The sequence below is a fragment of the Balaenoptera acutorostrata genome, chromosome 1 (assembly GCF_949987535.1).
Source record: "Balaenoptera acutorostrata chromosome 1, mBalAcu1.1, whole genome shotgun sequence".
NCBI lineage: Eukaryota > Metazoa > Chordata > Mammalia > Artiodactyla > Balaenopteridae > Balaenoptera > Balaenoptera acutorostrata.
Window position 1 is genome coordinate 163363966 of NC_080064.1, and position 16292 is coordinate 163380257.

General features: G+C 39.4%; 1 protein-coding gene across 11 annotated transcripts in view; it reads right to left on the bottom strand.

Annotated features, from left to right (window-relative positions):
- The window catches only part of LOC130707327 (cyclin-Y-like protein 1), a 293323-nt gene that overhangs the window by 22929 nt on the left and 254102 nt on the right, over positions 1-16292 (bottom strand). For 10 of the 11 annotated variants that reach the window (XM_057541388.1, XM_057541379.1, XM_057541382.1 and 7 more), the window contains 2 exons: positions 2277-2351; positions 356-390 (listed from right to left, as the gene is read on the bottom strand). In XM_057541388.1, the coding sequence (XP_057397371.1) occupies positions 356-390; positions 2277-2351 (110 nt within the window). Of the gene's footprint in view, positions 1-355; positions 391-2276; positions 2352-11459; positions 11733-16292 lie in introns of those variants that run through there. The other variant, XM_057541401.1, reaches the window with a different exon arrangement.

Sequence of the window (16292 nt, forward strand, 5' to 3'; positions counted from 1 at the left end):
CTGCTATGACAAGAAGTCAATGGACAGTGCTAAAAATTAACTTACCTGTTATACTTTTATTACTTTGGTTAAAAAATAAGATCAAAAAAATAAGGCAAAAGAATTTAAGGCAGATCTTTATACTACAACCGTATTAGTGAAATTTAACTGAAATGTCAGAACCCTTAAAAAATGGGCACTACTAAGTCAAAGACTTTCCTGAATACATTTGATAATTAGGAAAATAGAGATTTAGAAAATCTACCAAAAAGAGGTCCATGCTAACAGTATTGGATCCATCATATTTTTAGGAATCATGGCAGACATATTTTTAATTCAAACTATTAATTTCTTAACTTTTCAACTGTTTACTTACATGGTTTAAAGGGTTGCTCTTCGTCTTTTCCCGCACTAAGAATAAAAAAAATTAACTGATGAATTCTGATACAAATGCCATAGAAAAATAAAAGTAGTCACTAATTATTTGACGGATTACCAATAACACAATGAGATAAAATTCCATTCTATTTTTTAAAATAATTTCCAACAAAATATATAATTTAAATCACCCAGCAAGATGAGTCCTATAAATAAAATCTAAAAACTTAGTTTCACTTTTTTGACCTAATAGATATTCTGTATTAGGTACAAATGAAAGACTCCCCATTTACAAAAGAAAAGGACAAAGCAAATTAGGCCAGGTGAGAAACTTAGCTAATAAAAAAATTTACCTGCTGCATAGCTGAACTACTAGCCAGGAGTATTTTCTAATTCTTCATTTACACACAGCTTACTTTAATTACCACCATCTACAGATGACAACTCTAAGAACCAGTTTCTGGCCAGGCACTCATCTCCGAACGCACCAGTATCTCTGGAAGCATCCTGAACCACTTAATGGTAACCTACTCAAATACCTTACTGAAAAAATACACAACTGGAAAGTAACCTATGTTAAACGTAAATTTTAAAATGAGTGTGCTGACCTAAATGAACATATCTACAGCACACAAAACTGTTTTGCTCCAACAAAGGCCAGAAGAATAAAAGCCTGAAGAGGGTCTTAGGCCACACTCTTGCTCACATTGCCTCCTTTAACTCCAGACAGGCATCACAGGCACGGATTCCTTAAGGCTGAAGAGAGAGACAGGCATGGGACAGCTTTTCTTTTACTGTCTCCAGAGCCCCTCTACATGTGAGCAGCTCATGGCTCTGGAAGAAACTGAGAAATAGAGCAATCCTAACCAGAAATGAGTGGCTCAAGTACACACACTAGAAAAATGCAAGTTAGAAACCCCAGGAGCTTCCAGGTTGGTGAACACGTAGTACCCTTGCAGGGGGCATCAAAGCTCTGTGCCCTGTCCCCATGCCTGGCCCTATGCATCTCTTCCATCTGGCTGTTCCTGAGTTATATCCTTTTATAAAAACCAGTGATCTAACGGAAAAAAACAAAAAGCAAAACAACAACAACAAAAAACCAAACCTCCGTTTTTTATTGTGCTGCTTCACTTTAAATATTATGGAATGTTCACTTCTTGTATTCCTGCTCTCGTAATCAACTGAAAAACTTGGTCACATATGGCTCTTTAGCAAATAAACTAGGATTTAACATAACATTAAGGAAGACAGGCAGGCAAGCAGGAGTGCAAAAAATTCTACGGTTCTGATTCTCATCTTAAAACAAGGAGGACACAGGAAATTTATCTGAGTTTCACATGCTGAGGATAATCTTCTGGAAAACCCCATATGGCATGTTGCTCTTATTACCCTGGCACAGCACTACATTAGGATGAGAAAGTTTTGAATAGCTTAAAAGTTCTGAGTAGCAGAAATCTGGATGTGAGATAGGCTCGTCTGGTTGAACACTGTGTAAAACAGGGCCAGAATCACAAGGCTCAATTCCCATATATAACAACTGATTTTTCTGATTTGATCAAATGAAAACCTAACTGTGACCTAAACCCTATCATTTGTCTTTAACATATGTGCTCTTCGGAGCAAGGGGAAAAGGACAAAGTAGCATGCAGAAATAGACCACATCTCAATCATGTGGCCAGTTGACTATGTTGATAAAGAGGTGGCAAAATGTATAAACAGATAGTCTAAGTGTTCTCCTCCCTAAAACACTGACAACTAAAGGAAACTGTATCATCAACATATTAAAATAAGACAAGTGAATACATAAAAAAAGTGAAACATTTAAACCACTGTAAGAGTTTTTCTAAATACCTCCTATAATACACAAAACAAAAACAGTTTTCACTCTTTTTCTCAGGGAAAAAAAAGCATTGCCTTACCCTCTGTTTGAGATTTGCTCAGACAAACTGTGCTTGACCTTGGGTGGTCAGAAGGGTTTGGTTCCAAAGCTAAGTCTGTATAGGAAGAAGAGAAAAAGGTGTGGTGATTTAGTTGAGTAGAAAAATACATGATTTTAAAGATAGCTACACATTGATTGAAACCACTTTTAATAGTCTTGAGAAGAGCTTTTAGTAATGACAAAAAGGCAATTTTAGTAAAGGCACAATATAAAAATCCTATTAGGAAACAGCAAAATTGTAGAAACTCTCCATACATGTGGAATAAAACCATGGCTATGTCTTAGACTTCTTTAACTTGCACCTAAATCATCTATGCCATTTTTAGATGAATCATATATGTGACTCCCCTCCTATTTATCAATTAAAAATTCAGTCACCCTCTTTTAAAGCTGATATTACTAGCACATTCCAGGAACAGTCTCAAGAAGCAAGTTATGCTGTGGCCAACTACTGTCAGATACCAGCTCAATATATCAAATATGCCAAAACGAAGTGAGTTGCTTTTGGCAAATGTTCTTCAGACAATCAAATGGCTAATTCTAACTCCATTCAACAAATGAACTCATCTAATTGGCTGTGGTTTATCTGGGGGCTATTCATCATGGCAGATTTAAGAGGACTACATAAAAGTTCAATGTTCTAATCTATAGGAACACTTCCATGATAGTGATTTTTAACTTTGCCCTCTATTTCCAAAGCTAAACTCACTTCTTCATTCCACGCTGCGTGATTAATTTGGGGCTTCAATAAGAGTACTTTCTGGAGCAGATCATAGGGCTACTAGAAAAAAATTTTGGCCACACCTACACGAAAAGGTGGGTCTGCCTGTAGCCCACCTTGCACCAAGGTGGGATAGCGTCTTCTATTTAGGCAGAAATACAAAACAAGCACAAGCTACCACACAGGATAGTAAGGTTGTTGTTTAAAACAAACAAACAAACATAAAAGCCCTATGACACTTCCTCAGCAAAGTCCATCTCAAACCATTTAACCAATCTTTTAAGAAACTGGACCAAGATTCAGATAAAGAGTAATGGTTAAGGCAATTATTTCCCAAACCACATAATAACTGATCTGTTTTTGAAAGATGGCTTTGATGGTCAAAGTGAAATACAAATATATCCCTGCCTCTGAGAGAATCCAAAGAATACACACATTGATATATTAAAAACTAATTAGTCTAGTAGTGAATTCTGTCTAACCCAGCATTCCACAAATGTATCTACCTAGAATCCCCTTTTCCCACCCAGAAAGAATTTTGCACGAACAGTAATTTTGGACTTCCCGTTTTAACAGGAATCTGAGCCATCCATTTTAATGTCATTGCCAGCACTAGTAATTTACAGAGCTAAACCAACTGCTTTGTTCTTCATGAAAATTCCTTCACTGAATTTGAAGTTTATCAAGCTGCTTTTGGAGAAAATATTCTATTCAACATTTTTATGTAAAAGACCCATAGAATTATTTTAAAGTTTTTTTCTCCTACATATTTGAAAAACTAAGACAATGGGAAAATAAATTATTTCAGCTGTACACAAAATGGCAGGCAGAGACTTTTACAGCTGCCTCTAACCTATAGCTTCCGAAAGAATTCATGACTACTTACCTATACCAAAAAGAAAGTAAATAGACTACATTTGAATCTAAAACATAAGCAGAAATGTTTGCAAAGTAGCTGTATTATTTATCAGTGTCTATGGCATGGTAAAACTTAACAATTTTCAATGGAATTCCAGGAAAATTAAGTGCCAGAATCAAAGAGAAGCAAGCTTTAACACACACACACACACACACACACACACACACACACACACACCCCCGCGCCAAACCAAGATGTGCTACTACAGATCTAAATACAAAAATCAAGAAGGCTGGGATAAAAGAAATGACAACATGCAAAAAAAAAAAGTAAACTTAGCCCAAGTGACCAGAAAAAAGCTGGCACTCTCCCTACTCTATCCTAGGGGGTTCAAAGGTAGGCACAGGACCCAGGACCGGCCAATCAATCACAGCTGTCCTGGGACTTCCCAAGAAAAGAGAAAGGCAGAACTGTACTCTAGGATCCTTAGCTAGTCTTGAGCTGCTGGACACTCCCCTTGCTATCATGAGGGGAAAGGCTTTTCAGGAGACATCAACAGAGGAGAGCAGAACTGAGGAGATCATTTAACTCCTGGGTCAAGTAGTGCTTAACTCTGTGATGTTCTTTTAACTTGCAACTGAAGGAGACCTGGTTAATCAGCAGTACTGATGATCACACTAAAGGTGGGGAAAGGTAAAAGTCACTTGCTCATTCCTTTAACAAATATCATGAACAAAAATCTGCATGAGACAAAACGATGCTCTGTTTAAAAATTACACACAACCATTCACAATCATTAACACACAATGATTCACAACCGTTACTTTTAGTTGCTTTTCTTATACGTTAAAAAAAGCTCTAATTAGTGTACAATTTATGTCTTCTTGTTACTAACAAGCGCTCTCCACCCCACTGTTGCATATTTATTGTCTAATGAATACACACTGGCCCGTCAAGTGTTATTCCTATACTGGACTTAGCCAATCCCCTATTGCTGGGGATTGGTGCTTACAAAGTTCTATTCTTAAAATATTAGGAGGAAAATCTTCATGTACATAGTTTTTTAAAATAATGGTTTTATCTCCTTAGCAAAGATCTTCGGAAGTGGAATGACTAAGCCAAAAGGTTAGATCACTTTCACGGCTCCATGTACAATGCTAAATTGCTTCCTAAAGAAGGTGGGGGGCACATTAGGGTATAATGCTACCAATCATCACATTTTGAGTTCCTACCCTTGCTTTGGATACTTGAAAAAAAAAAAATTCCTACTGATATGAATGAGGAACCTCACTGTAGATCTAATTTGTATTTCTTTTGATTACACAGTTTGACCATTTTCCCACAGTTATCAGTGTCATTTCCACTTTGGTGAGTTGGCCTATCATTTGAATGTACTGTAAACACCAGGGCCCTACTGCTGTCAGTTTGCATGAGGTTTTCAGAAAATATTAATCTTTTGTTTATAGCCTATATAACTAACAATTTTCTATATAACTTGCACTTTTTGCTAATGAAAAATACCACATCACTATCTTATAGAATGGACATGTGAGCCATTAGACAGTAAACTCATACATACACACAATATTTCTGCACTTCCCATTAACTATCTTCCCAAGAGCCTAAGGAGACTATGATAAAACCTACCACACTCTTCACTATCACAAAGGTAAGACTGCCGACTATTAAGCAAAGCTTTACCACCCACCATCCCTCTCATCCCTCTCCCCACCACATGCACACACAGTAATTTAGAGACTTCAGGAAATTACTGTGCATTCAGGAAATTACATGGATTCTTCTGAAAGTTATTTCTTTAGAAACCTCTAAGAATGTTTTACCCAGGAGAAATATTCTTGAGCTCATGATTAGGGGTTATGATTAAAACTGTATTTTAAGACCCATCATTTTTGTATTATCAATTTAAATTGCAACTTATTTGACAGCATGATAGGTCGATGTAGAAAAAGTATGATTAAAAAAAAATTAAACTCGGTCTTAATGTAAACATTCCTCAGAGGAAACCTGTAAAACACCACCAACACTGAATACTGTTTTTCCTCCAATCTAAGATTCTACCAGTTGTTAAGATCCATCTCAATTGCAGTTGTTAAAAGTGTGAAAACATAGGCAACTTAGAACAAATGAAATGCATTACTGAAGGCTAAAAGTGTTAAAACTATGCTATCAAACTGTCGATAAATGATTTTTCCTTGTTAAGATATTAGAGGGAGAGGGAAGTGACCAAGAAAGCATCTGACAGAAGCAGCATATTTCAGAAAGCGATTAATATCAACATATTGATTTCAATAGATTCCAAAGAAACAGGCGACGTCAGCAGTTTCTGGGCAGCTGCTGAGCACCAGTTTACTTAACGGTAACCACTGCGTTTACTGACCTGCCCGAGCATCCCTACAGTGCACAGTGTAGTAGCTTTATGGCTCATGATGCAAACATTACAATCTTTACAATTACCATGTAAACTGATGATTTCATCTCTTTGAGTCCACACTTGCCACCGCAGTCAGGGAGTTCCTGCCAGCCAGCCCTGAGCTGGGCTGCCTCACCAGCGGGTACACAGCAGGCTCCTGCACCTGCCAGGCTACTGCTCACCCAAGCCTTGATCCTGCTTTCCTAGCTTCTGACAATCCTGGCTTCCAAACTTCCCAGCTCTGGTTTCCAACTGCTTCTGTACCTGCCTCTACCCTGGTTCTCAGTTTTGCCTTATTTTAATCCTCAATCAGTGTTACAGTGATCATGACTGAGAGGTGACACATAGGTAAGTACACCTGGCTTTATATATTTCTAAAGAGTACTTTACTCAGTTTCTTGGACTTTTAAGAACCTTTCTGGGTTGCAAGTTACCTTCATTTCATTTCACGTTATGCAGTGTTACTGTTTTAACTCTTAAGTTTTATTACTTTCATACACTAAACCAACAACAACAAAAAAGGGTGAGAAAAAAGGTAGTATTCCAAAGAAGCTCACATAATGTCAACAATAAATTCTGTTCCTATATGCCATGCATTTGGAATTTACAGTCCTACTCTCTATCAATACTCATTTTTAAAACCTTGGACAACTCAATTTATACCTAAGAGAAGAATTCCTACACTACCTAACTCAGAACATGGTGAGAATCAAATGAAATGCAAGAGCAATCTATATACTACAGCCTATTTTAGACCCTTATTAATATCGCTTTTTTGTTCAAGCCACTGTTGGCTCTCACCTGAGCTACCGCACCAGCCTCCTAACTGGTCTCCCTCTCTGCTTCCTTCCACCCTTACAGTCTATTCTCACACAGTAGCTGGTCTGATCTCCCTCCACCCTCTCTACCCCCCTTCCCTTTTTCTAAGAATTAACATCATTCCCCTGCATAGAATCCTTCAATGGTTTCCCATGACAATTAGACTAAAATTCATATTTTTCTGTCAAGGCCCACTAGGCATACAAGGTCTTAATCCCCCATATTCCTCCTGGCATTCATTCACTCAGCTGCAGCCACCCATCTTTCTGTCCTTGGCACGCATCAAGCATATTCCCTTCTTAGGAACTGCACAGAAGCCTCTTCTCCCACAGCCTCACATGGCTCTCTGAGGACTGCTCATGGGTCGCTTAAGGAGAGAAGCTGTCTTTAACCACCCCTTGTAAAACTGTCCTCCTCCCCAGCCCATTACACCTTCATTTTCTTTCTTAGTGTTCTCACCTGATGTTATTCTTGTGTCGTCAGCCCCCAGGCACCTCTAGAAAGTAAGGACCTGAGTTAGGATACGGGTTTTGTCTTGTCTAACCACTGTTTGTCCTGCCTCTGGAATGGTGCCTAATAATCATGTTTCAGTGTACCCAAAACCAGTTAAGTTTCTCCCAATTTTCCCACATCATCTAAGATTTCTTCTAATGCTGTCTTTTGATGTGTTTGTCACCTAAGACCAGAGTTAATTTCAGATCTCTTAGAGTAGTAGTTTAGTTACTCAGAATCAAAGACACAAGACAGGTTACCAAGAACCACGAAAACCTAAAAGAGGAAATCTAATGTTCAGTGAAAAATCAATGGTAACTTTAATTTGGGAAAAGAACATTTAATGTTAAAATACCTTTACTACAAAATGACTCACCCTATGAATTTAATGAAGTCGTAAGTCAAAGTGTACAATCAGAATGCTATAGGGAAGTATCAATACAATGCATCAGTTTTTATCTGTGTCCCCTGAATAAAGCATTATAATGGGATTATAAAAGATGCTCAACCATAAAGGCTGGGTAAATGAATTATGCTCCAACCATTCGATGGCACAGTAAACAGTTGGTAAAAGGCAGGCTGTAGAGCTATGCGCAGTTGCATGGAAATACATCACCCTGGAGCACTCTCTAGGTGTCAGCACAGTTCCAGGAGCTTCATGTCGTTACTTTTCTTTATAACAGAAAGTTACAAAGTGGCACAGAAAGAACAATCCCATCTTTGTAAAATAAACACAATGTTATGTTTATATGCATACAAAAGGTTCAGGAAGAATCAACACCAAAATAGTAATAAAAATTCTGGATATTCTGAGTGTGAGTGAAGGACTTTTCTGTGTTTTCTAAATCTTTTACATCAAATGTTTATTAATACTGTCACCAAAAAAAGGAAAGATCTGTCGCTCAGAGGTTTTTCCACATCATATTGCCAATTCCTTCCCTACCCACTCTTCAGGGGGATGGGAGGTAGGGGTCACTTGAGAGAGCACCTTTCACCAGAAAATTAGCAAAGCTCCTAAGGTCAGAACATAAAGGCTGTATGAAAAGTTGATGAATAAAAATAAAATCAGAGAATAGGACCGTAGCATCTTATTTTCTATTATGACACTACCATCAGTTATATTAGATATACTGTTAAAGACAAAGTAGTAAACAATTCTTTTGAGTCTATCCGAAATCTATACTACGTTCTTAGGAGTTACTTTTTTGAGATGGCTTGAAGAAATCATGTTCTTCTCCAATGTTTCTGAAGAACAAGACAGAGCATCATTTATGTACGATTTTCTCTAAGTAACCAAATAATTCTTCACTGTAGAAAAGCCAAAATGTTTTATATCTGAGTAGGTATTTCTCAGTTTCCAGGGAAACTGATACAAAATTGTCTGAAATAAAGACATTAAGAGCAAACTTCCAATGTGCCTGTGCTTTATATTTGGTGTTCTGACCTTGTTTCTATGGAAACTTAATTAATAGGCAAATGCTGAAATTGAGGTTTCTCTTATCACTTTATTGAATGCCCCCCCCAAAAAGACAAATTGAAATGAAATTTTAACAATCATGTTAAACATAAAAAGGTAAATTCTGTACTCATGAACTCTATTTTTCCAGTTCCTGATTTAGCACTCCTTCCTTATCATACATAGTCGTATGCTAAATGCTTAGTACCTTACCTGCCCGCTTACCAGCTTCCCCTAATGTCCCTCTGTCCAGGGCATTCTCGGCTTCAATTGGATTTCACCAGAACAAACTCTTTAAATTATATCAACGTGTTTACCTGACTGATAAATTTAGGCTATTTCATGACTTCTACTTTTATTCATATCCATTGCAATGTATGTACAGACAGAGAATGGAGAGGTAAATGTTGCTTCTGAGTTGTGTACAATAAACTGGAATGGCAATAATCAAAACTGGAGTATGCTGAGATAGGCCTAACTTATGGATAAATTATAAAATATAAGGTGCACTCTAAACAGTTTCTTAAGCATCCCAAGAACTGAATTTGGCATATCTACCACCTCCCAAGTCTGTCTCTTTTGTTCAGTAGCTGTGTTACACAGTCATTTCAGATCTCTAAGTCTTGGCTTCTTCATCGGCAACAGAGGGAGAATATATACGGGCCTTATTTGTAGATGGAAGGGCCAAGTGAAATACACAAGAAAATGCATTGTAAATCTTAAAAGAATTCTATAAAGGTCCAATTTTCGTCTCTCATCCTACATTAGCCAACTACTAACTGTTTTTAAAAATCATTTAGAGGCTTACCTTATAGCAACAAGCAGAGCAGTTTTCACAAGTACTTACATGCTTTGTGTTTAAAGCTACAATTAATTCACATAATTTGTTCATTCTTTCACAATATCTAACTATTCTGAAAAGGGAGTACTCTCCACTTACAAAGCCACGTCCATCATAAGGGTGAATCCACAGGCTTAATTATTCTAACTTTTAAAGAAATTAAATAAACCCAACTAAAATTTAAATAGAAGAGCTGTAAGACATTTCGTCTATGAAATAATGAAATAATCTCTGGCATTTAAATGAAACAAATGGGCCAGTGGGGCTTTAACATCTTTATGATACAATGTTTTATACTTCAAAGAACAGTCTTTATTAAAGTGCCACTATGCTACCCAGAAATTTTTTTTTTTTAACCTAGAGCCATCCCTTTCCAAAATTCTAGAGGCAAAAATCAAACATTTCCTCTCTTCTCTCTCTCCTCTCCTCCCCGACAACACCCACCCCCAGCCACTTAGCCTTCAGAACTTTTACCTGAACATTCTTAAAGTTAAATAGTATTCTACTGGGGGCGGGGGGGCGGAGGAGGGAGCCATGGAGACATTTTTCTGCAGGATGGATGTGGTATGTTAACTCCCAAACCTTTATATCACAAATGACAATCTGAATTTGTTTTTTCTCCTTTGAAACTTCTGTCCAGCAGTCTCAGGAACCACCTCACCGCTCCCTTAGAACAGGCAACGTGCAAAAGAAGTCGGTTAAGGCTGTGCAGCTGAAGACATACTTGTGTCAAAGTGGGAATTTAAAAGTAATCAGAACTCCATGGGGTCTCCTTTGGTAAAGAAAAAAAACCCAACAACTATTCTCTGCAGCCATGGCAGTAACGTTTCACACCGTTCACAGTTATTTTAAGCCCCTCTCCCACCATTTTCTTTCCTATCGTGTTCAAATTATAGTTAGAAGGGATAAAGTAGCTTCTATCAGGGCGACTGAAAACATTAAAATCCAAAGAATTTTAGTTAAGAACACCATACTGACTCTGTCCATCTCTATTTTGAATTTAAATGACAAATCCTCTAATGTTTGTCTTAATTGTCTCGAGTATCAACTACCTTAACGAATAGAAGTCTATCATCAGGCCCTTACCTAGTTCCTTCGCTTAGGTACCATCTGGATAGGGAGACGGGATGGATACGCCGAAGTTAGAGTATTTAAGTTTTCATTAAGAAAAGAGAGAATACACCAGAAAGTCTCTGCTAAGTCCCACGAGATGTTAAATAGAACCACGAACAGGAAGGGCCGCGGATTGGAGGGTCTCAGGCCGGGCTGGGAAATGGGAACGGGGGAAAGAATTGGGCATTCGGGTAGGGAAGAGGGAAGGAGACTGGCCGGACGCGACTGGTAAAGAATAAGGGGTGGGGATGCCAAGCAGAGCCAGCCTTCGTCCCCGGTGCCCAGCCCTGGGAGAGCCAACTCCGGGCAAGAAGGAGCCCTAGGCGGCGTCTCCCTCCCGGGGGACCCTGGGGGCGGCGGAGGCCAGAGGTAGGCCCGAGAGCAGACGGCGCCGACCCCGCGAGGGGCGAGGCGCGCCCGCCGCTTCTTACCTTCGGGCATCTCCCGGTCGCTGATGTGCTGCAGGTGGTGGCCTTCGCCACCTGCGAAATCCAACTCGGCGGGTTCCACGGTAGCCGCCGCCGGAGCTACTGCCACCGCGTTCCCGGCCGCCGCCTTGTAGACCTCAAACTCGTAGTCCGGCTTCGCTGACCCCCTGCGCCGGCCCACCTTGGGGCTGGCATTGGGGCACAGGCAACAAGACAGCGAGTTCCCCATGGGGCGCCTTCACTCCTCGCCGCCGCCGCCTCCGCTCGTCCCCCGACTCCGCTGAGCTCAGAAGCCGCCCCCTCCCCCAACAATGGCGCGGCGGGCACTGGCAGCCCCAGGCTATGCCGGGGCTGTGCCGCACATGCAGACGCGACTTCGCCCGCCGCTCTCCTGTCCGCCCAGCCGCCGGGCCCCGGGCAGGGGCCCGGCCCCGGCCGCACCCCCGCCGCCGCCGCCTCCCCGGAGCCAACTAGTCTGTGAGGGCGGTGACCAGACCGGCTTATTTAAAAGGGGTGGGAACCAGACAAGCGCTGAGACGCGCAACCACTGCAGGGAGAGAGCGCAGCCGGAGCTCCTCCTCCTTCCGCCGCCGCCTCCCAACTGAAAGTAGCTAGCTCGGCCGGCCCTTGCCTACCGGAATGTGTCCTTCGGTCACCTGGTTACGACGGACCAATCACGACCAGAGTTCCCTCAGAGCGCAGGCATGTGACTCACAATGCCCCGCCCCCGCCCGCGGCTGCCCCGCCCCCCGAGCGGCGCGCCCCGGACTCTGGTTTCCATTCATCTCTCGCGCTCCAAGCTTTCCGGTCCTGTGGGAAGCGCCGCGTTTGTTTTTTTTTGTTGTTGTTTTGTTTTGTTTTTTTTTTTGTTTTTTTATACTGCAGGTTCTTATTAGGCATCAGTTTTATACACATCAGTGTATACATGTCAATCCCAATCCCCCAATTCAGCACACCACCATCCCCACCTCACCACAGTTTTCCCCCCTTGGTGTCCATATGTCCATTCTCTACATCTGAGTCTCAACTTCTGCCCTGCAAACTGGCTCATCTGTACCATTTTTCTAGGTTCCACATACATGCATTAATATACGATATTTGTTTTTCTCTTTCTGACTTACTTCACTCTGTATGACAGTCTCTAGATCCATCCACGTCTCAACAAATGACTCAATTTTGTTCCTTTTTATGGCTGAGTAATATTCCATTGTATATATGTACCACATCTTCTTTATCCATTCGTCTGTTGATGGGCATTTAGGTTGCTTCCATGACCTGGCTATTGTAAATAGTGCTGCAATGAACATTCGGGTGCATGTGTCCTTTTGAATTACGGTTTTCTCTGGGTATATGCCCAGTAGTGGGATTGCTGGGTCATATGGTAATTCTATTTTTAGTTTTTTAAGGAACCTCCATATTGTTCTCCATAGTGGCTGTATCAATTTACATTCCCACCAACAGTGCAAGAGGGTTCCCTTTTCTCCACACCCTCTCCAGCATTTGTTGTTTGTAGATTTTCTGATGATGCCCATTCTAACAGGAGTGAGGTGATACCTCATTGTAGTTTTGATTTGCATTTCTCTAATAATTAGTGATGTTGAGCATCTTTTCATGTGCTTCGTGGCCGTCTGTATGTCTTCTTTGGAGAAATGTCTATTTAGGTCTTCTGCCCATTTTTGGATTGGGGTGTTTGTTTCTTTGATATTGAGCTGAATGAGCTGTTTATATATTTTGGAGATTAATCCTTTGTCCGTTGATTCATTTGCAAATATTTTCTCCCATTCTGAGGGTTGTCTTTTTGTCTTGTTTATGGTTTCCTTTGCTGTGCAAAAGCTTTGAAGTTTCATTAGGTCCCACTTGTTTATTTTTGTTTTTATTTCCATTACTCTAGGAGGTGGATCAAAAAAGATCTTGCTGTGATTTATGTCAAAGAGTGTTCTTCCTATGTTTTCCTCTAAGAGTTTTATAGTGTCCAGTCTTATATTTAGGTCTCTAATCCATTTTGAGTTTATTTTTGTGTATGGTGTTAGGGAGTATTCTAATTTCATTCTTTTACATGGAGCTGTCCAGTTTTCCCAGCACCACTTATTGAAGAGACTGTCTTTTCTCCATTGTATATCTTTGCCTCTTTTGTCATAGATTAGTTGACCATAGGTGCGTGGGTTAATCTCTGGGCTTTCTATCTTGTTCCATTGATCTATGTTTCTGTTTTTGTGCCAGTACCATATTGTCTTGATTACTGTAGCTTTGTAGTATAGTCTGAAGTCAGGGAGTCTGATTCCTCCAGCTCCATTTTTTTGCCTCAAGACTGCTTTGGCTATTCGGGGTCTTTTGTGTCTCCATACAAATTTTAAGATGATTTGTTCTAGCTCCGTAAAAATTGCCATTGGTAATTTGATAGGGATTGCATTGAATCTGTAGATTGCTTTGGGTAGTATACTCATTTTCACAATGTTGATTCTTCCAATCCAAGAACATGGTATATCTCTCCATCTGTTGGTATCATCTTTAATTTCTTTTATCAGTGTCTTATAGATTTCTGCATACAGGTCTTTTGTCTCCCTAGGTAGGTTTATTCCTAGGTATTTTATTCTTTTTGTTGCAATGGTAAATGGGAGTGTTTCCATAATTTCTCTTTCAGATTTTTCATCATTAGTGTATAGGAATGCAAGAGATTTCTGTGCATTAATTTTGTAACCTGCAACTTTACCATATTCATTAATTAGCTCTAGCAGTTTTCTGGTGGCAGTTTTAGGATTCTCTATGTATAGTATCATGTCATCCGCAAACAGTGACAGTTTTACTTCTTCTTTTCCAATTTGGATTCCTTTTATTTCTTTTTCTTCTCTGATTGCCGTGGCTAGGACTTCCAGAACTATGTTGAATAATAGTGGTGAGAGTGGACATCCTTGTCTCATTCCTGATCTTAGAGGAAATGCTTTCAGTTTTTCACCATTGAGAATGATGTTTGCTGTGGGTTTGTCACATATGGCCTTTATTATGTTGAGGTAGGTTCCCTCTATGCCCACTTTCTGGAGAGTTTTTATCGTAAATGGGTGTTGAATTTTGTCAAAAGCTTTTTCTGCATCTATTGAGATGATCATATGGTTTTTATTCTTCAATTTGTTAATATGGTGTATCACATTGATTGATTTGCGTATATTGAAGAATCCTTGCATCCCTGGGATAAATCCCACTTGATCGTGATGTATGATCCTTTTAATGTGTTGTTGGATTCTGTTTGCTAGTATTTTGTTGAGGATTTTTGCATCTATATTCATCAGTGATATTGGTCTGTAATTTTCTTTTTTTGTAGTGTCTTTGTCTGGTTTTGGTATCAGGGTGATGGTGGCCTCATAGAATGAGTTTGGGAGTGTTCCTTCTTCTGCAATTTTTTGGAAGAGTTTGAGAAGGATGGGTGTTAGCTCTTCTCTAAATGTTTGATAGAATTCACCTGTGAAGCCATCTGGTCCTGGACTTTTGTTTGTTGGACGATTTTTAATCACAGTTTCAATTTCATTACTTGTGATTGGTCTCTTCATATTTTCTGTTTCTTCCTGATTCAGTCTTGGAAGGTTATACCTTTCTAAGAATTTGTCCATTTCTTCCAGGTTGTCCATTTTATTGGCATAAAGTTGCTTGTAGTAGTCTCTTAGGATGTTTTGTATTTCTGTGGTGTCTGTTGTAACTTCTCCTTTTTCGTTTCTGATTTTATTGATTTGAGTCCTCTCCCTCTTTTTCTTGATGAGTCTGGCTAATGGCTTATCAATTTTGTTTATCTTCTCAAAGAACCAACTTTTAGTTTTATTGATCTTTGCTATTGTTTTCTTTGTTTCTATTTCATTTATTTCTGCTCTGATCTTAATGATTTCTTTCCTTCTGCTAACTTTGGGTTTTGTTTGTTCTTCTTTCTCTAGTTTCTTTAGGTGTAAGGTTAGATTGTTTACTTGAGATTTTTCTTGTTTCTTTAGGTAGGCTTGTATAGCTATAAACTTCCCTCTTAGAACCGCTTTTGCTGCATCCCATAGGTTTTGGGTCGTCGTGTTTTCATTGTCATTTGTCTCTAGGTATTTTTTTATTTCCTGTTTGATTTCTTCAGTGATCTCTTGGTTATTTAGTAACGTATTGTTTAGCCTCCATGTGTTTGTCTTTTTTACGTTTTTTTCCCTGTAATTCATTTCTAATCTCATAGCGTTGTGGTCAGAAAAGATGCTTGATATGATTTCAATTTTCTTAAATTTACTGAGGCTTGATTTGTGACCCAAGATGTGATCTATCCTGGAGAATGTTCCGTGCGCACTTGAGAAGAACGTGTAATCTGCCGTTTTTGGATGGAATGTCCTATATATATCAATTAAATCTATCTGGTCTATTGTGTCATTTAAAGCTTCTGTTTCCTTATTTATTTTCATTTTGGATGATCTGTCCATTGGTGTAAGTGAGGTGTTAAAGTCCCCCACTATGATTGTGTTACTGTCGATTTCCTCTTTTATAGCTGTTAGCAGTTGCCTTATGTATTGAGGTGCTCCTATGTTGGGTGCATATATATTTATAATTGTTATATCTTCTTCTTGGATTGATCCCTGGATCATTATGTAGTGTCCTTCCTTGTCTCTTGTAACATTCTTTATTTTAAAGTCTATTTTATCTGATATGAGTATAGCTACTCCAGCTTTCTTTTGATTTCCATTTGCATGGACTATCTTTTTCCATCCCCTCACTTTCAGTCTGTATGTGTCCCTAGGTCTGAAGTGGGTCTCTTGTAGACAGCATATATATGGGTCTTGTTTTTTTATCCATTCAGCCAGTCTATGTCTTTTGGTTGGGGCATTTAAT